This window comes from Drosophila willistoni, unplaced genomic scaffold, assembly GCF_018902025.1.
Source record: "Drosophila willistoni isolate 14030-0811.24 unplaced genomic scaffold, UCI_dwil_1.1 Seg169, whole genome shotgun sequence".
Classification (NCBI taxonomy): Eukaryota; Metazoa; Arthropoda; class Insecta; order Diptera; family Drosophilidae; genus Drosophila; species Drosophila willistoni.
This window is the reverse complement of record NW_025814128.1, coordinates 3,469,946-3,495,047: the sequence shown is the minus strand read 5'-3', so window position 1 is coordinate 3,495,047 and position 25,102 is coordinate 3,469,946. Positions and strand designations below refer to the sequence as shown.

Genomic DNA, 25,102 nt, shown 5'->3' with positions numbered 1-25,102 from the left:
GCTGCGCTTTTACAGAAAGATTCAGAAGATGGTTTATTTCATCCGGTATAATATATGAGTCGGAAAACTAAACCTTGCAAAGAGAAGTATAATTCATATGAATTTGAGGTTTTAGCAGTTATTGGAGCATTAATAAAGTGGCGTGTATATGTGCTAGGATTGAGACTTAAGATTGTTACAGATTGTAATGCGTTCACGATGACAATGAAAAAGAAAGAGGTTCCGTTACGTGTAGCACATTGGGCAATGTACCTACAAGATTTCGATTATCAGATTGAACATCGTTCAGGTTCAAAGATGCGGCATGTGGATGCTTTGAGCCGTTTATCTAGTTTTCTGCTAACTGACACCATAACCCATAGATTGAGGGAAGCACAGTTGTCAGATGATTGGACTAAATTGATCAGGAGTTTAGTTCAGGAGAAGGGATATGAAGATTTTTACATTGAAAATGAAATATTGTTAAAGGACCCCAATCAAGAACTCATTGACGTTCCCTCGCAGATGGAAAAAGAAATAATACAGATTGCACACAAACAAGGACATTTTGGAGCTAGAAAGACTCAGGATATCGTTGAAAAATCGTATTATATTCCAAAATTAAAAGAAAAGGTAGCCCGTGTTGTTGAGTGTTGCGTGGAATGTCTTATTGTTAATGCCAAAACCGGTAAAAAGGAAGGATATTTGATGCCAATAAGCAAAGGAGATCAGCCATTGATGACATATCACATTGATCACGTTGGCCCGATGAAGGTCACAACAAAGCGTTACAATCATATACTTGTTATAGTTGATGGGTTCTCTAAATTTGTATGGTTGTATCCGACTCGTGGATGAGTACTTAGTTGTCTTGAAAAGCAGGCCATAATTTTTGGCAACCCGGTGAGAATAATTTCTAACAGGGGAGCAGCATTCAGATCCAATGCGTTTAAGGAATATTGTAACAGACAGGATATACAGCATTTACTGATAGCAACAGGTGTACCCCGCGGCAACGGCCAAGTAGAAAGGATGCATAAGATAATTGTTCCAATGATTTCAAAGTTAAGCCAAGAGAATGAGGGAAACTGGTACAAGTATGTTGGCCGTGTGCAACAACTTGTTAATAATATTGCTCCAAGAAGTACAAGAGTTACACCTTTTAAGATTTTGACAGGAATAGAGATGCGTAGTCCTGATGATCCCAAAATAAGAAAGCTGATAACCGATTCGTTGATAAAAGAATTAGACTGTGGTCGTGATGAGATTAGAGCGGAGGCTCGAAAGAAAATTAATGAAATACAGCAGGAAATAAAAAGGACGTGTGACAAGTACAGGAAATGGGAAAGAAAATACAATTTAAACGAGTTAGTGGCGATTAAACGTACGCAGTATGGGACAGGTCTAAAGTTGAGAGGTAAATACTTAGGACCGTATAAAGTCACGAAGGTGAATAGGCACGGTCGATACGACGTTGAGAAAGTTGGCGATGGTGAAGGACCTTGTAAGACCTCAACAGTGGCTGAGTTCATGAAGCCTTGGCTAGGATCATTCGGGTCGAATGACTTGTCAGGACAGCCGATTGTAGGAAATGAAGTGTCAGGCGGGCATAATCATGGCAATCGGGCAGTAGATAGTGAGCGAGACAGAACGACACGCAGCGGCCGTACCTATCTGGTCGACTCACTCATTGGAAAATAAAGAGAAGCGTTGATTCAAAAAGCACTCGCAATCGTACTCTCGCCTCGATCACATCGCGCACCCAAATTATCACTAAGGCCATTTAAATAATATAAAATATATGTATTCTTAACACAAAGTGTTGAAAATACCATATGTTTCTGTTTGCAGCCCTGTATTTATCCCTGGTTATATCGATTGTACTAAGCTTGTAGGTTATCGATATAAGATGCTTTGTAACTCTGTATATTTTGGCTTCTTCTTCCTTTTCCGCCCTTGAAAGTGTACGGACACTTAATAAAGATAAACTTATAATTTAACGCAATCCACTCGATCCTCAACAGGTTATGGGCCCAGATACACGCGAGTGTGGGCAGGAGGATTTGTGTTAAAAGTTTAAGTAGATATTTCGCGGCTGGCGAAAAGTAATTGTGCGGAAAGACACACAGCATAAGGCGCGTGGTAAAATATGAGTTCTTTTTACCAAATAGAAAAGTTGGAGGAGGGGAATTATGATTCCTGGTCCGTTCAAATGCGCAGCGTGTTGATCCATGCGGAATTATGGAACTCCATAGGCATGACGAGGCCTACGAAAGCGAATGCAGTTGCTGCGTGGGATGCACAGAATCAGAAAGCGTTGGTGACGATAACGCTGAGTGTAAGACCGTCTCAGTTGGTTTACCTCAAGAATTGTGCTACAGCAAAGGAAGCATGGGATAAGCTCAAAGAAACGTACGAGCCAAGCGGACCCGTCCGGAGGGTGTCGCTATATAAAAAGTTGCTTGGGTTGCAGCTGAAAGAGAACAAGATGAGCGACTATCTCAATATGTTCTTCTCTACAAAGGACAAACTTGCTGAAGTGAATATTAAGCTAGAAGACGAACTAGCGGTGATCATATTACTTTCGAGTTTGCCAAAGGAATACGAAAACTTCGTTATTGCGATGGAGACTCGTGATAGTCTTCCTTCTTTGGACAGTCTAAGGATTAAGTTGCTGGAAGAAGGGGATCGCAGGAGTAACGAGAGAATGTCAAACCCAGAAGAGCAACGGGCATACCAGGCAAATGTGCGAAAAAATCCAATTCGTAAGAAGAGGTCTCTGGTGGATATAGAGTGCTACAGTTGTGGGCAACGAGGTCACTATAAGAGGGACTGCCCAAAGTTTCAAGAAAAGCAAAAGGAAAATCGGCAATCACAACATCGATCGTACACTATTCTAGCTGCGGCACAGGCAGGAAATCTAGATGCTTCGAGCTGGTGTGTGGATTCGGGAGCAACGGCTCATTTATGTGGCAGGCGCAGTATGTTTGCGAATTATGTTGCACATGAGGAAGATGTTGTATTGGCCAACAAACACGTCATAAAAGCAGTTGGCAGAGGTGACGTGCTTGTACAAACAGGATTTTGTGAGCTGAAATTGGAGAATGTTTTGCACTTACCAGGGTTGGAGACGAATTTTATGTCGGTTGATCGAGCAGTCGATAGGCGATGCACTGTGACTTTCGACAAAAATTCAGCGACGGTTCGCCAAGACGACGAGATGGTGCTAATAGCAGAGAGGCAAGGAAAGCTCTTTGTGTTTAAGGAGACAGGCAATCGATGCTTTGGAGCGAAACAAATAAGTGCAGAAGATTGGCACTACAGGTATGGTCATTTGAATTATTCAAGTCTGATGAATATTGTTAAACGCAGGATGGTGACTGGCATGGAAAATGTGGATTTTTCCGAGAAGATGCCATGTGTGACTTGTATGAGAAGCAAGATTCATACTCAACCTTTCCCGTCAGCGTCTGAACATAGAGCTCAGCATCTTTTGGAATTGGTACATACCGATGTATGTGGACCTTTTAAGCAACGTTCTCTAGGCGGTTCTTCATATTTTTTGACATTCATAGACGACATGTCGAGACGAATATTTGCTTATTGTCTAAAATCGAAAGATGAAGTATTCGAGAAATTCGTGGAATTTAAAGAGATGGCTGAAAGACAGACTGGCCAAAAATTGAAAGCAATAAGAAGTGACAACGGCCGAGAATTCATCAACAGGCGTTTTGATGGGTACTTAAAGGATCATGGAATTGTGCGTCAGTTGACGGTTCCATATAGCCCTCAACAGAATGGAGTGGCTGAACGAGCAAACCGGACGCTAGTCGAGATGGCTAGATGTTTGCTTGTACACGCGGATATGCAGGAGTTTCTCTGGGCAGAGGCAATAATGACAGCGTGTTACATTCGAAACAGATCACCAACAGCAGCTTTAGTTGGTATGACACCTTATGAGGCATGGACTGGAAGGAAACCCAATGTGCAGGGTATGCGCATTTTTGGATCGATAGCTGTTGCATTGGATAAGACACGACGAAGCAAGTTTCAGGCCAAGGGCAGAGAATATCGACTCGTAGGATATTCACTGGTGTCAAAAGCATACAGGTTGTATGACAAAGAAAAACGAGAGGTCGTTGAGAAACGGGATGTAATGTTCAAGGATCCGAATGATGTGGTTTCGATTGTTGAATCCCCAGGTCCAGCACAAACAGTCACAGGTTTGGAAATGCGGTGGGACGAATCAAGTAAAGACGATCTGGAAAATGAGGAATTTGTTAACGCTGAAGATTTCGAAGATGAGAGTTCAGGGCAGAGCGACGATGAATCTTGCCAAGCGGAAGAACAAGAACCAGAACAAGAGATACGACAGGAAGGACAGATCGGTCCTGGAAGGCCACGTTTGAATCGCACCGGTAAGCCAGGACGTCCCAAGAAAATATACAATCGTGTTAACAAGTTACATGTAAAGGAACTGGATTTGCCACAGACATTTGATGATGCGATGCAAGGTAAGCAATCTTCATTCTGGAAGACTGCTATGGATAAGGAATATGAGGCTCTGTTGGCAAATAATACATGGACACTGACAGATTTACCCAAGGGACAAAAAGCGATTGGTTCAAAGTGGGTATATACTATCAAAAGGAGTGGCGATGGAAGCGTGGAGCGGTATAAGTCTCGGTTGGTGGCTAAAGGGTGCTCACAGATATACGGCGTCGATTATACCGAAACCTTCTCACCAGTGTGTCGTTACGAAACGATACGGCTAGTTTTGGCTATAGCAGCGGAGCTGAAACTATATCTGCACCAAATGGATGTGTGCACAGCCTATCTTAACAGTGACCTAGACGAAGTCGTCTATATGAGGCAGCCTCAGGGATATGTGGATAAGACAAATTCACAACAGGTGTTGAGGCTGAATAAAGCTATATATGGATTGAAACAAGCAGGAAGGGAGTGGAATGCCAAGTTGAATGGAGCTCTATGTGATCTTGGATTCACTTCTTCCAAGAACGAGCCGTGCCTTTATCAACAGGATATAAAAGGTAGACTTTGTTTGGTACTAATATATGTATATGATTTACTTATAGCTTGCCAAAAGATGGATGACATGATCGCAATCAAGGCAAAGATTGCGATGAAATTCGAATGCGTCGATAAGGGTCCGTTACGAGAGTTTTTGGGCATGCAAGTAGACCGGAATGATGATACAGGCAGTATCATGATGAATCAGGCTCAGTACATAAAAGGCATGCTTCAAAGACATAGTATGGAAGTGTGTCGAGCAGTTGCTACTCCATTGGATGCTGGTTTCCAAGTGGCGTGCAGTGACGAGAAATGTGTCATACGGGATGTGACAATGTATCAGTCAGCAATCGGAGAGTTGATGTGGCTTGCATTAACATCAAGACCTGATATCTACCATTCAGTTATCAAATTGGCGCAAAGGAATAAGGAACCTCACAGTGAACATGTTGCAGCAGTTAAGCATGTTATGAGGTATTTGGCGGCAACGAAGGATCTTAAGTTGCACTACCGATCGTGTGGAGATGCTCTTACGGGATACGCTGACGCAGATTGGGGCGGTGATGTGAGCAACCGCAAATCGTACACAGGGTACGTGTTTTTCTTGGCAGGTGGCCCTATCTCCTGGAAGTCAGAAAAACAATGCAGTGTGGCGTTGAGCAGCACAGAGGCCGAATACATGGCTATGTCTTCAGCGGCGAAAGAGGCTTTGCATTTGAGGCGATTGATGATCGAGATTGGATGTGGAGACGCTGGGACATCTACGAAATTGTTTGGAGACAATTTGAGTGCTCAATCTCTGGCCAAGAATCCTGTGTTTCATGCTCGATCGAAACACATTGACATCAGACATCATTTCGTTCGAGAAGTTGTTACATGAGGCGAGATTGATCTGGACTATATATCAACTAAGGACATGGTAGCTGATATATTAACGAAAAATTTGTCTAAGCAAAAGCATAATCATTGTGTCAAGTTATTGAATTTAAACTAAGAAAGTAATTGTAATTGGCACACAGAATCATATTGAGGAAGGGTGTTGAAAATACCATATGTTTCAGTTTGCAGCCCTGTATTTATCCCTGGTTATATCGATTGTACTAAGCTTGTAGGTTATCGATATAAGATGCTTTGTAACTCTGTATATTTTGGCTTCTTCTTCCTTTTCCGCCCTTGAAAGTGTACGGACACTTAATAAAGATAAACTTATAATTTAACGCAATCCACTCGATCCTCAACACAAAGAAACATTGTTAATAATATAAGACTAAATAAGGAAATCACATCCTTTAAAATTATTGAAATAAATAAACCGGGATAAAGTAAAATCCCACATACATATATGAACATGTTTAGCTGTATATTTATGTGAGTATGTTTATGTGAATATATTAATGTACACACATAAACATATTCAAGTGCACACTTATGTTTTATTGCGTACATATTTGATTGTTTATACTTGCAACAATGTGTTACAAGTTGAGCTCTTTGTGTTGAATGATTTTTGGTATGGATATACTCTAATGATCTGAAGGTCGAGAATCATTTTCGCTTTACACACTTCCGTGACTCAAATGGATGTCAAATTTGCAGATAATTTTCAGGAAGCAAAATCGCTCTGGCACATATGCGCATTCTTGATGAGGCAGAGAAGATGACTGCACCTAAAGAACACATGTTCTATATGCATCACCATCCGGTTATTGGTACAAAATTGAGAATTGTATTTGATGGATCTTATAAGGATAAGAGTGGCAGATTTCTAAACAACGAGTTACTAGTGGGCGGAAGTATTCAGCGTAACCTAATAGATGTGTGTTTACACTTTCGAATTTATAAGTTTGTTTTTTGCGCAGACATCATTAAAATGTTTAGGCAAAAATGGATTTCTGAAAACCACCGGAATTATCAATGATCTGTACGGAAAGAAAACCCAACTGAAGAGTTGCAACATTACCAGCTGTACACAGTATCGACAAGTGTGACTTGAGATGCCACCTCCGTCAAGGTATTGGGAACCAAAATCTGACATCTTCACATATGGTATAAAGTTGAACGAATGCACAGAAAGTTCAAAAAGACAAGTGTTATCAGACGTATCGCGCATTTTTGACCCGCTTGGTCTGCTGGCGCCGGTCATCGTTCAATTTAATATCCTTTTCCAAGAACTCTGGCTTTTTAACTTAGATTGGGATTCGCCGCTTCCAATTAAACTGGCAGACCGGTGGCATAAGTATCGCAAAGACATTAACAACATAAAGTAGTTGAAGATACGGCGTTTTATTTCAGACGCCTCAAAAAAAGCATACGCATCAGTCGTACGCTTTCGTATAGTGAATCAGGATGGGTGCGAAGAGATTTCACTCATTGCAGCAAAAACACGTGTCGTTCCACTTAAGCAGCAATCGCTTCCTCTTTTTTATAGCGCCTAAGAGTATGTACAAAAAGGTGGTCTTCGGTATTGTAGGCTTTGCCAACTTTTTTCGCTTCATTTAGTTGCAGCTCCCAACTAGTTTTAGCGTTGAAGACATGGTATGGCTATTGAAACTCTAGAAATCTTTAGCAAAGTCCCCTGATGATAGAACTTGGTGGTTCTTGGAATAGCTATACAGACAACCTGCCCACCTTTTTGTGCTATCTTTGAAATAATCTTCTTTTGGAAGATTGACCTCGAGCCTGCTAAGTTGCAAGGTTTGATTTTGTTTTTGTGTTTTTGTAATTTTGTAGTTGCCATGGGATTCAAAGCATAAAACTGAAAAATGGAATTTTTATTAAATTTCTAACACCTCAATCCTGATAGAACCCAATAATAGCAACACAAAGGTCGCAAGTGATAACAAATAAAACTACTTCTAAAATCTAAAAGATATCCGCTGGTAATCCCAACGAGTTTTTTACTAGATCTCGGAGAGACTATTTAAAATTTTTGCCACGCCCCCGTACTCCCCCGCAAAGTAAATAAAACTGATTTTCTCAAACAATATACTAGCAATAGACACCAAATTTGGAATGTGTACTGGCTTAGTACACGCGCAGATATAGATTTTTTCAAAATTTTGCCCCGCCCACTTCCAACTCCGAAAATTAAATAAAACTGATTTTCTTAAAGACAATAATAACTAAAGACACCAAATTTGCAAAGTCTACTGGCTTAGTACACGCGCAAATTTTGTTTTTTTCTTTCACTTCCGTTTCCGAAAATTAACCCTCTAAGACTACTTTCTAAAGTAAAAGCAGAAGTTAATTCGAATAATTTTTTTTTAAGTAAATAGGGGCTGCTGAGCTTAAATATGAACTCAGAAAAAATATAGAAGCTTTCGTTTACCTGGAAGGTGAGAAAACATAAATAAGTGCCTCAAGGCATGCTTGGGGCTTTGAGGGTAAAAAAGTAGTTTCCAAATAAATTGAATTTTTTTTTTAATTGTTGTTTTATTTTATTTGATTAAATAATTTTTTTGTTGCTATGATAATCAGCAAAACAATTTTTGTTGGCCGAGCAGCGTAAATGCAGGTTGCATTTTGTGCAAATGCACTGCGTTTGGAAAGTTTTGCAGTGCTTGTAACTTCTTTTTCCCGTAATGCGATCCAACCACTCTGGAAAATGATTGAAATGGTCAAACCTCAAGTCCTTTATTGGGTGATTTGATTTTTGGCCTTGTTTGAGTTGTGACTGCAATGGATGCCGAGAAATTGGCGACAGCAAAGTCTGTGATGGCGACCGACTTGATCGCGCAGACAAAGATGAAGATGGTGAAGGTAAATTGTTCTTCATGAGTGGACGACCTGGCAAGTTTTTTGACTGGTAGCCCACTAGACCCGCAGCAATAGATTCGCGGAAATCCGGAAGTTCAATGAATTTCTCGCTGCTCATGGTTTCCTTTTGGATTCGTCTATATAGGATGTAGGCGTTTGTTGTTGCCATATCTACTAAATGGTAGAAAATTCGGGTTGCAGCATCGTGAGTTTTACTTCTTATATGGTATCGTCCCATAAGCCCATCCATCAGATCCACGCCTCCCATATGAGCGTTATATTCCTGTATAACTTGTGGGCAGTCAATTTCTACATTGTGCTTCGACTTTCTGTCGTAACGAGCTGCCTTTGGTGTTCCTCCTTGAGTATTTGAACTTATAAACGGCTTAACGCCCACATAGGTCGATAATAAGCGAACCGCCTTGTTGTCTTTCCACAGTACGTTACTAACATCCACTCCATATGAGGAACCCACGTACTCAACTGAAAAACCTCTTGGCTTTTCCTTGATGGCACTATCGTTTGGGAGCTTGCAGTTTGGTATCCGATTTACCCGAACCGTTCCCAAACTATAAATCCCTTTTGCCCGAAGGCAGCGATGTGTAAAAATTGTCAAAATATATTATATGATGTTTGAAACTTTCAACAGTTTTCGTCAAGCGTACAACTATGTTGGCTGACGCACCGATATCAGGGTAACCAGGTAATATCGCATTATCACCTGCGCCGCTATATACTTCAAATCGGTAGGCATATCCAAAAGAATCACATAGGACAAATGTTTTAATACCCCACTTGTGTGGTTTATTGGGCATGTATTGCCGCAAATGGTGCTTCATTTTTGTGCTGCACATTTGTTCGTCAACGCATAATCGAGCTTGCTTAGGCACGGAGTCAAATCTTTCATTCAAAATGTCAATAACTCTTCGCGTGCGAAATAGTGGATCGTAGCCAGGCTCACCCTTTTTGATTCGCTTACTCTCGTCACACAATGAGAAGTATTTCTTAATTGCTTCAAATTTGCTACGGGTCATACAGGTTTGTATGGGTGCAAATGCATTTTGCCCCCAGTAACTTTTCAAATTAGGGTAGCGATATATAGACATGTAAATTAAAATTCCTATATAGTGATGAATATCTTCTAGCAACGAAGAGTCGCCTTGAAAAGCAACATTGTTTATGTGCAATTGCATAGATTGCTGTCGCCACATAACTTTACTAGGTTCCTTTATAATTGATTCGATACCTATTCATAAATAAATTAATGAGTTGTATTACAAATCAAAGTAATGATTTGCTTACCAAGCCCATTAAAACCACCAGAAGACGGTAAAGATACAGGTGTTGCTCCTTCAATAACTGGCAATGGTGATCGAGGCCTCTTACGAGTTTTTCGGGAAGGCTCATGGCTCTGCACAGTATTTTCATTGTTTTCAATATTACTGCACATTAAGGATACAGGTGAGACATCTACTAATGCAGTGTTAAGTGCCTCTGCCACGTCTTCATCCTCGTCGTCACTCGAAATACTCGACATGTCCACATCCGACGGGACTGATTCGAACAACTCCAGCAGTTGTTCATCCGTCAAATCAGACCATTTATAGCGAGCTCTCAAAGCCATTATTCAATCTCTATTAAAAAAATTCAACAATAAATAAAAATCACACACAAATTACACAAGAAGTGCAAGCAGTTGTGAAATAGCTGCTAGCAACAAATTTTGCCGTGGAGCCCCAAAAGTGCCTCAAGGCAGTTATCACTTTTACGATGCTACAAAGCAGAACTTTAACATATTCGCACATATTAAACTTTATTTAAATAGCACATTAACTTACCTTTCACAAAAAAAAATATTGAGTTCAATTGGTTGTATAAATTCACTTTTATCAACACAGCAAAAGACAATGTGCAGAAGCTGAAATTTTTGGCGCGAAGTAACACATGATTCGATAATATGTTTATCAAAAGCATCGATAAAAGTTTCCGAGCACTTTACAACATTGGCAGTGCTTTTTGGCAGTTATTTTTAAAAGTTCAACAATTTTTAAATTAACTAAAAGCTCTTAGTTATTTTTTTAAAAATAAAAATAAAATACGTGCCTTGAGGCATTCTTACGTCCTAGAGGGTTAAATAAAACTGATTTTCTCAAAAACTAATAAAATAAGCTAGAATTACCAAATTTGGTATGTAGATTTGTTTAGTATGCGTGCAGATTACTGATATTTAACATTTTTGCTACGCCTACGTTCGCCTCCACAATCTAGAAAAAACCGATTGCCTTCTGCAACTTTTTGATTGTCGAAACCAAATTCAGCACTCTAATGAGCCCTACTAATATCTACCAATGTACAAAATTTTATTAAAATCCGAAACATGGAAAATATACATATAAACGAGTTTTACTTGGTGGCGGCGCTAGAGTGCTCGTGTGTTTTTGTAAGGGTGAGCAAGATAGTTTATGCTATGAGGGGAATTTAGTATACATACATCGGTTGTTCAAAATTTAATATATTTTTTCATCTGGTGCACGGTTTGCCGAAGTCGGCGAGACGACTTTCTTACTTCATTTTATTTTTTTTTATAAGAAAAATACATTTTTTAAATGTTATTTTTTTATTTTTGGTGTTGGACAAAGTTATTTTAAATTGGGAAATATTTACGCGACTGTGCAATAGCTCAAAAGCTGAAAAATTTATATGTATAGATGCAGAATTGACAATTGTTATCGGTAGCGTAGAATCACTTCCTAAAGGATATGTAGGGCACATTTATAAATTGTTTTAAATTTTTGATAAGTCCATGAGCTGTTGACATGAGTTCTCGTTAATGTGTTGTCAAGTTAAGGAGGCGCCAGACAGAATCCAGTTATCTGCGAATAGATTGGAATAAAACTATCAACATTTATAAACATTTCTATAATATGCAACCGAAAATCGATTGTACCATCTCATGTTCTAGTAATACATTTTTTAAATTATTCACTAACATATTTGTATTCATTATATCCATTGGTTATTAAAGTTGATCAGACGTTTATAACGCACAGAAGAAGACGTTTTTGACCCCATAAAGACTATATGTATATTCTTGATCAGCATGAGGAATTTGTATTAATGAAGTTACACAGAACTCCCGAACGTTTTTAAATTTTTACATTGCATCTAAATAGAGTAATGAAAATTTTTTTTCTTAGTCTTCGGAAAATGTCAGGTGGTGTTCAGGCGTAGCGGTGTGATGCAACACTCAGGTGAATGAGGTGAAGGTGCGCCAGCATAGAAGAACGCAACATTAAAAGAGACTGAACGGCTATTTGTTGAATCTGCGGCGACACCAATGAGGTGTCGGAGTCAAAATAGACTCCCCTTAGTCCAAGCGTTAGCAACGTCAAAGCAAGCAAGAGGCCAAATTAGCAACAGTAACAGTGTCTGCATGCACTTAAACGAAACGAAAGTCCTTCATGAAGCTATCAGACTTTTTGAGGCAAGCCAAGAGACCAAAATTTCGGCAGGGTGCCGAGTGGTCCGCAAAGAGACAACCATAACAAAGAAAGCGCCGAGACGCCATCCTAATCGAAAACAAAGAAAACTTTTCCTAGCCTAGCCTTTATCCGATCAGATTTAAATTTTAGGATGTCATGTTTTATATCCAATACTATCACATTAGTATTTCATAGCGACACTTCAACTGATTCACCTACTTTTCGTATGTTACTGTATGATAAAGTGGTCCGATCCTAGAGATTTTCATACTTGATCTGACACAGGTAATTAAAAGCACAACAAAAATTTCAGCCCAAGTTTTTAATATGGCTGACAGACGGACATGGCTATATCGACTCAGCTTCTCATAATCAGGAATCTATATACTTTATGGGTTCGGAAACGTCTCCTTCTGTGCGCTACAAATATCTCACCAATTTTATAATACCCTCTGCAAGGGTATAAAAAACCGAGGACTGGATGTGCACATATCCAGACCTCACTGTGCTCAGCACTATGTCCAGTATATACTTCATATATACCAATAAACACAAATACTAGCATGCAACGACACTTACGCTTTGTTGCATAAACATATAGATTCAAGTGCAGCTCAAGTACCACGAAATATCATCGGCCACAAGTTCCTTGAACTACAGACAAGTCGCGTCAACATGTGTCCCATGCAGTGACCGCTTGCATAAGATATACGTATATGTAAGTGCACAACACGCCTTATCCCAACACCGTCGTATAGGGGAGGGGGCCCAATATACCTACTATATACATATGTTCATTTTATGTATCCTTATACATATAAAAATCAAAAGAACGTTTATTGGTCAGGGACGAATTCTTGAATGCTTCAAGCAATTTTCGACATCCAGGCCACAAAATATTTTTAAAAGACCGGCGCGTGTTTTTGTATATATTTTGCCCTGCTAGGTGGCGCTGGTGTTGATGTACGGTATTTTCTGTTTTTAGGCGCTAATTCTATGCAGGCATATATCAGTACAATTAGGAATTTCGATGAATTAATGCATTTTTTTTTTACATATATGCACTTAAAATAAAAAATTATTTCTTTCATCTTTTTCCTTATTATTTTCTATATAGATACAATTTTAAAATATTTCAGGCTGCAAAACACTATTAATTCGTGCGGCAAGCTCTTTTACCCATATGCAATGTTTAACAGAGGATATTTTCAATACCACAGATAATAAAACAGATGAAAAATATTTTTTCTGAAAGATCGTTTTATTCTCTATTATATAACATCAAATGTTTGTTGTACTTCAATAACAACAACAGCAACAACAATCATTTCTTTAAATGCACTCCTGAACTGATAAAAAAAATTTTACCAGTATTAATTCGTACGGTGCCTTTAATGTGTATATGTACTATAGAATTTTTGAAATATTAATTTTGGTTTACATTGCCTTTTGCCTTTACACCACACTTACAAAGCTTTGGCATAGGTTTCAATAATTTCTGGTATTGTTTGGTTAAAATAGAGTCCCACATCTCCTAGAATTTTGTTTTCAATCGGAGAGGGTTCTTTGCGGATAATTTTTAGGATTGCTTTCAATAGTCGCCATATATGTATTCTCGATTGGGCTTTGGTCGAGACTATTTGATGGCCAATCTAAGACCCCGATTTCCTTATAATGCAGCCATGCTTTGGTTCTTTTGGCAGTATGAGATGATGCTCCATCTTTCGTGTTGAAAGATGTATTCACCACAGTCACCAAGTTTCGGTGATGGCAGCAGACTTTCTTCAAATATGGTGATGTATTTCTCTGCGTTCCCATCCCATCAATAATGTGCAATTGACCTACGCCTTTGGCAGATATTCAACCCCAGACCATTACACTCGCTGGGAACTTTACTATCCTTTTAAGGCAGTCTTTATGGTATGCTTCACTTTTGTTTCGGATCACTCTGCTTCGCGCATTACCGACACTCACATCAAATTTAGCTTCATTAAAGCTCCATTGCCTTTGAGTCCAAGTCATCCGTTCCCGACACCATTGTAAACGCTTCTTCTTTCGGCAAAGCTTAAGCAATGGTTTTTCCTTGGCCTAAGAGTAAGTTAAGATATTGAGTTTGTAACATAGATAGTCCCTATACATGCTTTATAGATCTTGTATCCAATATTATACAACTGCAGACGCGTCCACTCACGCTTAACGCTTTTCCCGATTTTCTCAGACAATTCTAATGCCAAATTTCTTATATTTTGGCGACGATCAGCTTTTACAATTGTGGCAAGGCTATTTTATCACGATCTGATATTGCCGATGTTCGGCCTCTATTTGCGACTTTATTGTAAATATTGCCATTTTCTTAAAATTTTTTATTATTTTTCACCAGAAGACTTCCCAGATTTATAAAAATCTACAGCTAAACTTCTATTTTTTGATTTTTGATTTCAGATTATGACTAGGTAGTGATTATGTTACACTGTTTGTTTTTATGTTGTTGTTATGTCTTCTTTTAATTCTAAGCTAAGCTAATGCACCGTGCGAATTAATACTGGTCAATTTTTTTATCAGTTCCGCAGTGCATTTAAAGAAATGATTGTTTTTATTGAAGTACAACTGGTGCTGGTGCTTGGCTCGTGAATGACTCGAGAGAGAGAGAAAACTCTCTCATGTACTTGAAGGTGACACCATCACTTCCTGTACTAAGCCGGAAATCCTAGGGCAAACTAGACGTGTGAAACCCAAGAAAGCGCTGGGTCATGATCTTCTCGATGAAAGAGTGCTTAAAGCACTATCTGACAAAGCTATAGACTTTCTTGTGGTCCTGTGCTATGCTATATTTCACATTCAGCACTTTCCAGCGGTATGGAAGCGTGATGTGATTAGCCTACTGCCTGTACTCTCCAAAGTATTCGAAAGAATACTTCTTGATAGAGTGCTGGCACACCTGGGTAGCAATAAAGCCATCCCGAATCACTAATTTGGCTTCAGGAGTCATTCAGGAGTCAGGGTTGTGCATCATATCCTATATGCTTTCGAAGAAAAGAAATATTGCTCTGCTGTCTTTTAGACGTTTGACGGAGTATGGCACTCTGGACTACTTTAAAAACTACGATAAGTTTCACCACCACCGTTTTATGATCTTTTTTCATCATATCTTCAAGAAAGAAAATTTTATGTGGGTACTAGAGACGCACTCTCATCCTTAAAACCCATTTGCGCAGGAGTTCCACAAGGTAGCGTTCTCAGCTTTGTTTTATACACACTGTTCACAGACGATATGCCAACTCCTACCGAGTCCACAACCAAAGGCATGATGATTGCGACGTATTCTGATGATACGGCTATTCTTTCCAGTGCGACCTACAAGATGCGTTGGAAGCCCTTTAAACATATTTACACGGCTTCCATGCATGGACCAATCGATGGTGCATCTTTATAAATACCACCAAGTCAATTCAAACCATATTTGCCTTCAGAAGACTATCCTGCCATGCACGAGAATTCAACAATGAAATAATTCCGACTGCCAGTAATGCCACATATTTGGGCGTCACGATAGATAGAAGATAAAATTGGAAAAAAACATGTTTGAAAAACAATAAGTAAATGTACCAGAAAACTCAAAATGCTGGACTGGATGCTCAAAGGGTCCAGCACGTTGTCCCTCGCAAATAAAGTAAAAATTTGCACGTCGATAGTGGTACCAACACTCACATATGCCCTTCCTATTTGGGGCTCTGCTACATCTAATGTACAAAGGTTCCAAGCCATGCAGAACAAAGGGCACGTCACATTTTAGGAGCAGAACGGTACGTGCGAAATTCAGGTCTACACCACGACCTGGGCCTACCCACAATAGATGCACTAGTAGGCCGACACAGCACGCGCTATAAAGGCCGCCTCGAAGCTCATGCGAATCCCTTAGCCAATGATTTGGCCATCAACACCTCCAGACGTAGGCTAAAGCGTCTGCATCTTTTGGACAGACGACCAACACCGATTGCTCGATAACATTGACTCAATTTATAAAGCTCAAATTCGTTATAAAAGCTGTCTGAAGCTGAAACAACACTAATAAAATATTATTTGATGTTATACAATAGAGAGTAAAATGATCTTTTCTGCATCTGTTATCTATTAAACATTGCATATGGGTAAAATAGCTTGCCGTACGAATTAATAGTGGTCGGGGCTCGTACATGCAGCTGTGTTAAGACGAAGAAAATTGCGCCAACGAGCAATTGATGGAAACAGATAATCAGAATGGCAGCGTAATCAGGGAAATCGTCAATTATTACGAGCAACTTTAAATCGTCTGTCATTTGAATATGATCCAGAAATAGACTACTCATCGCAGACCAAAGTAGTTATTATTATGAGAGCATCAATAACGAAGAACAAAAGAAAAAATCGATAACAACGTCTACAAATCGACAAAACATATAATTGTACAATTTTTTTCTATTCTCTCAATTTTGTGACTCTCAATTACTCCATTAGCGTTGGCGTTAACCCTTAAGATCGGGGAGGCCAAATAAATCTTCCATTCAGCAAGAGCTGGGAGTGAATTAATAAACAATAAAAAAAAGGCCATCTCGCCGACTTTAATATGCCATGCAAGTAAAACAAATATTTAAAATTTTGAAATACAAAAACAAATATGACTATTAAATTTGACGCTCTCTCAATTACCAGGGATGGATATAACCATTCCGATCTGGACAACACCTCTTTATCATCAAATGACTCCGGTTCGTTATTGTCTATTTGGGCTGCATTACGTACATCATGGCGGCCGTTCCTTTTTATCTTAGTTACCTCATAAGGGTCAGGAAAACTTTTAGCCAACTTCAGGCCTGCGACAAATTGGGTTGGCTTGATCGCGACGAGATCTTCCAGCAAGTACCCATGATCCTGTTCGCGTTCTTTGTCAAAGTTGCGCTAGTAAGTAATCTGTACTTCTAGGATGTTCTTCTTATCTTCGTCACGCAAACTCTCAGGCTCAGCATTAAAGTTGTTGATAAATTCTTGTGCACACATTTTCGTTCCAAACATCAGTTTAAATGGTAAAACTTGAACCTGAATATATGGGACCATTTGCTTGAATCTTTTGCAGATAGCATCGATATGACGGCAAGTATGGATCGGTTCACGCGTTCTTTTTGCCCGTTGCAGAAAGCCCTTGGTCACTGCCAATCCGTCTCGGAAAACAAAGTATGGGAGATTATTCTACCAGATTTTTATAACTTCATCGTGGTCTGTTGACTTTGTGGTAAAAAGCCAGATAAATTTCACAAATCCGCCTACCATGTCTAGAACATATTTCTACGAACTAGGCATGCCATCGTTCGGCCCCAAATGGTCGACATGCAGGGTATGCAACGGGATGTCAACTTTGTCAATCAAATGTATCCGTAATTTTTGTATTTAATTTTGTAATTATCATATGACTGCTGATTGAGCATGCTTATCACAGCTTTAATGTGGTTATCGTTACTTTGCTCCTTTTGGATGCGCACCGATACCTCCGTTTTTATTTTATTAATTGATTGTGAATAGCGGCTGCATATTTTTTTTCCTGTTTTGTAAACAATATCGCAGGAGAAATCTTACAAATAAATCTTACACATACGATGTCACTAATCTCGTCACGTCTTCTATTTTTCGTCGTCTGCTTAAACGCTTAACAGTTAGTCACCAATTTAAAGTGAAAGCTTGGCTTATAAGCTGTGACGTTGAGGTTCGGATTTGGTTGTTTTCTTACTCAAAAAATACACTGGATGGAGTTTATCGTTAAAGCTTTGTAGTAGTACTTTGACAACTCAGTGGGAGCGTCTCTCGAGTATAGATGCAACAGTGGTTCGCTCGTCAGCAACTTCTTTAGCTTCTGCAAAGATTGTAGTTCAGCAGCACCTACATATATGAAAGTTGCATTCTTTCGAAGTAAAGTTGTTAATGTTCGTGTACAACTGCTTTATATCCCCGTTGATTAAATTTTGAAAGGCATAGTTTTGAGTCCTAGTATTAGGCATAGTATTGAGTCCTATAATTGTAGCTAATGAATTTTTGAATCCAAACGGCGTCTTATTGTTAGTGAATTCGAAAAGACCCTCCTTCATTAAAAATGCAGTTAGGTACTAAATCCACTGGCACGTGCAAAACACAACTATCGAAATTCAGAACTTCAGAACAAAAAAGAGTGTGGGACCGGAAAGCGGTCGGACCATGTAATATTGTTAAGTTTTCGATAATCTGTAGTATATTCATACCAAAAAACATTTAGTACAAAGAACTCAACTTGTAACACTTTGTTGCACGTATAAGTAATTAACGGATTCAAACGTGGCAAGTCGGTTTCAGACAGTCTGCTCACAGCAGACTTCCTAATAACCAAATCGCTCGGAGTGCACTCCATAATAGACCAACTAATAAATTGGAAAGCCAACCTACATACAATAGAGCAAAAAGTACATGACAGTCAAAGCATCCAAAACAATCCTTCACAGCGCTAACTCTCCAATCTACAAATTCACCAATCAAATAAAACACCAAAACAATAAGAAATTATAATCCACATTAGAGAAAATCATTTCATCTTGCAAAGAATTCAACCTACCCTCCACCACACAACAAACAAACAACCTCTGCCCCATGGCTATTTCCACCTTCCACCATCAATACCTACCTTCACAAGTTTTGTAACGATCCTTTCTCGTCCCTTGGGATATTTCTAATATCTCTTGGGCTAGGTTCGGCACAACAAAATTTATTTTGTGCCCTGGTGAAATTAGAACTCGTTCGTTTGATTAATGGTTTTAAATCACGTATTTATTTATAGTATTTTGGGCTCGTTTGGTTATGACTAATTTCTCTGGAGGAGTCCCGAACTTGGACAGCGCTGATTGTGGTTTGGCTCCTTCGCTACTTGCTCCAGTCCGTCTCTCGTTCCTTGTGTTTCCGCTGGTTCCTATTTCAGACTCGCAAAGCAAATACTTTGACTGGTATCTCCCTCTTCAGAGTATCTCTAGAGCGCTGATTGGCCTTAGGATATAACCTATGGCTTTTCTCTCACGTTCCTGGCGTATCCTGATCTTCTAGGGATGTTAGTTCCACCTCAATGCCTTCAGCCGTGTTTTAAAGATGGTCTTTGCGTACTCGTGGCCTCCAAGATAAATCCCGTGGCCGTTTGTCGTGCAGCAGGATTTTCTCAGCGATTGGTATTCGTCAGGATATATAGATCCTGGAATTTCGGCAGTAGGATATATCCTCGTGCCTTCCAATGTGCTGTGGATTGTCCTGGAGCCGCTTGACTTCTCTTCTTTTATCGCTTGGGCACGGTGTTCTGGTCCTATTCCAAAGACTTGTTAGTTGTCTGACAATTCGAGAGGTTACTCGTAAGGCCTTCTCAATAATTCTGTTTCTTTTTGATCCTTTTCACAGGGTTTGTTTCACTAGCATGAGCTTTAAAGGATACTCGTTCTTAAAACTCCCTTGGTTGATCACGACTTGTCGACTTGATGCTTTCCTTGATGGATGTTGCCCTTATATAGGCAGCTCCCACGGCCTCAGGAATTGATTGAGGTAGTGTGTAGTACCGCTATACAGCTGGTACTTTCCCAACGGCCCTCTGCTTTCACCCACACATTCACTTGTTGCTATTCGTGGTGAAAGTCCCGTAAATCCTTGGCGCATATGTGTCCACTTTCTTTGTTGCTAAGCGCCCATTCGTTTCCTTGTCTTTGTCTTTCTCCCTTGCCTGCATTGGCTTCTATCACTTTCTCGTATTGGCGTCGCTTTCCTATTGGCCGCCCATCTTATCCCGTTGACTTTCGCTGCTTTCTTTTCTATGGCGGCGCTGCCGTCGCCTGTCGCTCCCCTTGATCCACTCGTCATACCCAACTTCGCCCAAAGTCCCCCCACATTAGAACTAGACATACATATATTTGTTGTATTCAACTTAATCTATTATTTAACGATAATTAGCCTGAATTTTTTAATAAGTATTGGTGGTTGATTTTATCTGTATCGCAATCCAATGCGCATATCTTATCCATTGGATAGAGGGCTTCCCCATTGCTCATCTCATTGCATATTCCCCTTACAAATCCACCAGCCATTATCGTTTCTTGCATTTATGCTCTACCCCCAACTCCCCGATTCACAAGCATAGCCCTCACTTGGTTTCGTTTCGGCACCATGCATTCCCCGCACCCGTCTCACGGGCTTGCTTGGCCCTCACTTTTGTTCTCTTTTGTTCGCATGATTTCGGCTGTTCGCGATCTAACTGCTTTCGGTCTTCCATGCGTGACGTAGGCCGACAGTACCTGCATTAGCCACCGGTACTCTCTCTCGCGGTCATACACGCATAGTATACGTGTAGTGTGGGTGTATGCTTATCCAGCGTATTGTTCCCCAAACCACACGCGTGGTATGCTAGTGCAAGCATTTCTCTTATTGCCTCTCTGTGCTCTTGGATTTCCTTAATAGGCCAATGCCCTCTTTTGATTGCAATTATGCCCTCAAGCCTCGTTTCATTTGCTCTTATACAGCCGATTTCTTGTATTATGTTTCCCTCCATCTTCCCGCTTGTACGAAATCGCTAGCGGTTCGATCGGCCATGTTTGATCGTAAATCATTTGCCTTGAGTCGGTTCGATCGACCAGTGCTAGACTTGGTCGTATATCGCATCTGTGATTACCGACTTCTCATATTATGCTTCCCACGCATCTTCCCGCTTGTACGAAATCGCCAGCGGTTGCGTGTGGTTCAATCGGACACGTTTGATCGTAAATCATTTGCCGTGATTCGGTTCGATCGGTCAGTGCTTGGCTTGGTCGTATATCGTATATTTGGTTTGTGTCTCGGCTGTATCTTGTATCTGGCCTATCATTTGTAGCGTTGGATTGTGTTGCTGCTGGCTTGTTGTGTGGGATATTATTATCATCTATAATGTTCCGCACAGCCTAGTAAGCCCATCACATCACCAGAAATATACCAAAAAATGTTCCTAGAATATAAAGACAAACACAAACAACACAAATATATATTCACCGACGGGTCACTACAACATAAAACTGGCACATTCGCCATAACCACCGATACTACAGTCCTAAAAACAGGCATCCTATCCCAGAAACGGTAGCCATCCTTGAAGCAATAAAGCTTACCGGAAACAAGAAAGGGAACTTCATAATAGGCTCAGACTCCCTATCAGCTATCAAATCCATAGGCAACTCAACATCTGAAACATAGAACACTTACTAAAAAACTGCCCTGCAACCTCCCACATCAGGGATGAAGTCTTTAAAAAATTATGCCCAATACCAACCCTTGCAAACCCAACTCCAACTAACCTTTCCACGATAATCGACTACCTCAAAAAAAAAATAATTACTACCACATCCTAAAGGTTTAAATTTGGAAAATACAACACTAAATGTAAAATTATGTAAATATGTTAATTTGTAAGTATGTTAATCTGTATATATGTATGTTAATCTGCAAATATATAAATACACACAAGCTAGCGCTTCAGTAATTAAGCTAAATAAATAAATAACCAATTAAATATGTACGCTCTCGCAGAAAATATCATTTATTTGTATTTAAGCTAGTTACCGAAAAATACCAATGTCTGTTTGAATCTAGTATATAAGTCAATTTATCTTTTTGTTCAAAAAAAGAGACGGTCACACTCTTAAAAAAACAATGGCGAAGAAAAAAGTGCCTAAAATAAAAAATCTCTCTAAAAATACAAAATAAATAATAAAACCACTGCAAACTCCACAACATAAAATTGGTTCTTCGAGCCGAATCATTAACGCGCATAATACAGTCCACAGCGAATCCACGGCGAATCATGCACGCAATCGGGCACGCAATACAAGCATCAAACGTGAACCAGTCCGAGAACCAGTTCGAAAACATGAACCAGTTGGAAGTACTAAGGGTAATAGAAACCATCAATGTAGAAAACGTGGAACTTCAAGACGAAATCTCAAAAGAGGAAATATTGATGCTTGGTGTAAAAAGACAGCTAAGCAAAGCCCAAACTGGGGGCGCTTCTGCTGACGTCATTGAAGAGCACGAATATGAAATACAACAGCTGTCATTAGAGGTGAAAGTTCTGAATGCACGCGCGGAAGCTTTGGTGAGCAAAAAACATACTTTGAACACTACTGTAGCACTAATTCGTTCGTCTACCTCCTCACAAAAATCTGTAATGTCTGATGGAGACCACCCGATAAATGAATCTCTATCGATCTCCAACGGGGACAACAACATGCAAAGCACCGTCATCACAATGTTAGCCAGACAAAGCTTAGGCAATAAACATCTGGAATTTGAAGGTTCCTCTCATTTGGCTTGGCGACATTTTAAGACGCAGTTCGTAAAATTAGGAAGCTAGTGTCAATTTTCTGGAGAAGAAGATGTATATCGTCTGCACAAGTCACTGAAAAGGGCAGCGCGTAAGAGGGTTGACATTTTGTTGATGTCGGCCAAGGAGCAATCGAAAATTCTAGCCATTTTGGACAACATAGACGGAGCTCCAGAAAATGTGGCATTCGAACTGATGGCAAAAGCACAGGAAATAAAATATGTAAAGGAAATTGGAGATTTTTACGAGTTCAACTGCTCTGACTAAAAATATCAATTCAGTGCTGGCTTATTGTACAGACGTTCATCGATACACAAAAGTTGCTTGCAACCCTAATTAACCGGCTAGATGAAAGCTTTCTCCGAGAATGGGGATCATTTTTAACCGCTCGAAAATGAAGCGCTGCAGAATGGTCCAAGAGCAGTCGAGATTGTATCATGATATAGGATGTTTCTATAAGAAGATAATTACAATCAATAACGTAGATAATGAAGCACGAAAGAAATTCGGATCACAAATTCTATCACAAAAGGTTACACAAACTCGCTCAACTAGCAAGTGTTTTATTTGTGATGAAGACAAGCATTCCCTAGATAAATGTAGTGAATTTAAAAAGGCAGAAGTGAACAAACGATGGGACTTCGCAAGCACAAGTAACGCCTGCTTTACATGTCTAAATGCAATAATCGTGAGCTAAAATGGACAACTGTGAACGATATCATCATCGCTTACTACATAGGGCAAAACCGTCTCATCTACAATCCTTGCAGAAAGCTATTAGCGTATGCATCCAAGAAGTCCAAGAAGCAGCAATTCTTAAAATGTTACCAGCTATATCACTGTGCAACACCAAAAATCAAACCGCACCGGACCTTTTTTTCTGAAAGTACAAGTATTGAATAGCAAAACCCTATTTGGGTTTTTCAAAGTTAGCTCGTTTTTTTTTTTTATAGCGAGTTGAAATTTTTCATTTTGGGGTTATTTTTTAGTTTGTCATATGAGGTAAATATGACTTATATATCGATTTCTTCTTCATGCATTCGACCTAAATCATCCTTATTTATTGTAGAAATATTGTTAATGGTTAAATAAATTAATTTTATAAATGTTATATAACCCAAAATGACTTTTTCAGCTACAGTTCTAGAAAAAAATACAATTAAGCCCTTTTTTAGAGTAGTTATGGAAGTATTTTTAATTTATAACTATTTTTTTGTGAGAATAATAACACTGTGATAGTCGAAAAAAAGACATGGCAAAATTCGATTGTTTTTACCCTATTTCGGGTCCTGCGAATCGAACTGCATCATTAGTTTTTTAAGTTATCACGATGGTTTCATACAAAATTTTTTCCGGAAGTTTTTCATCAAAGTTACCATTTTTTCGAAAAGGATGTTTTTTTCATTTGCTTCTAACTTCTAAAATATTAATTTTTTTACAAACTTTCTTCAGCAACGTTTCTTAAACGTATAATATAACCATTTAATCAAATTGAATTTTTATACCCTTGCAAAAATGGTATATTTATTTTGGTCAGAAGTGTACAACGCATAGAAGGAAGCATTTCCGAGCATATAAAATATATATATTCTTGATCAGCATGACGAGACGCGTTCATAAAGTTATTTTCTCAATAACTTCATTATTTTCTGAGCTATTGTCATAATTTAATATTGGTGAGTTTATTACACCCATAAAGAAATCTGCCAAATTTGATCAAGATCTTTCGAAAACAGTGACAGTGCAAGGGTATAAAAATTCAATTTGATTAAATGGTTATATTATAAATCGTAAATTAGATAGGTCTGGTGTTTCTTCTGCTGCCATTGAGCATAGTAAATTCTCACATTAGGATCCAGATTCGAATGGAAAATTTTCAATATTAGCAAAATGCGAGAAAGAAAACATAAAAAAAATTGGGTCAAGATTCGTTTTTTTACATTTTGTCCCAAAGCTCGGGAACGGACGGACTTAGAGGCTAGATGTCTTCCCAACATTTGTAGCTCTTTTAATTCTAAGAAACGTTGCTGAAGAAAGTTTGTAAAAAAATTAATATTTTAGAAGTTAGAAGCAAATGAAAAAAACATCCTTCTCGAAAAAATGGTAACTTTGATGAAAAACATCCGGAAAAAATTTTGTATGAAACCATCGTGATAACTTAAAAAACTAATGATGCAGTTCGATTCGCAGGACCCGAAATAGGGTAAAAACAATCGAATTTTGCCATGTCTTTTTTTCGACTATCACAGTGTTATTATTCTCACAAAAAAATAGTTATAAATTAAAAATACTTCCATAACTACTCTAAAAAAGGGCTTAATTGTATTTTTTTCTAGAACTGTAGCTGAAAAAGTCATTTTGGGTTATATAACATTTATAAAATTAATTTATTTACCCATTAACAATATTTCTACAATAAATAAGGATGATTTAGGTCGAATGCATGAAGAAGAAATCGATATATAAGTCATATTTACCTCAT

General features: G+C 39.0%; 1 protein-coding gene and 1 long non-coding RNA gene across 2 annotated transcripts in view; both read right to left on the bottom strand.

Moving 5' to 3' along the window:
• Positions 1 to 9,929: 9,929 nt before the first annotated feature.
• On the bottom strand, positions 9,930 to 10,233 carry LOC124460973. The gene is made up of 2 exons (XR_006954879.1): positions 10,069 to 10,233; positions 9,930 to 10,012 (listed from the first exon to the last, which is right to left on the bottom strand). It is a non-coding gene; the product is annotated as an uncharacterized LOC124460973 (long non-coding RNA).
• Positions 10,234 to 11,400: 1,167 nt separating this feature from the next.
• Positions 11,401 to 25,102, bottom strand: part of LOC111519619 (Down syndrome cell adhesion molecule-like protein Dscam2) — a 355,012-nt gene continuing 341,310 nt past the window's right edge. The window contains exon 11 of the mRNA XM_023181269.2: positions 11,401 to 11,639. Coding sequence (XP_023037037.2) covers positions 11,605 to 11,639 — 35 coding nt within the window. The 3' untranslated portion in view covers positions 11,401 to 11,604. The remainder of the gene's footprint in view (positions 11,640 to 25,102) is intronic.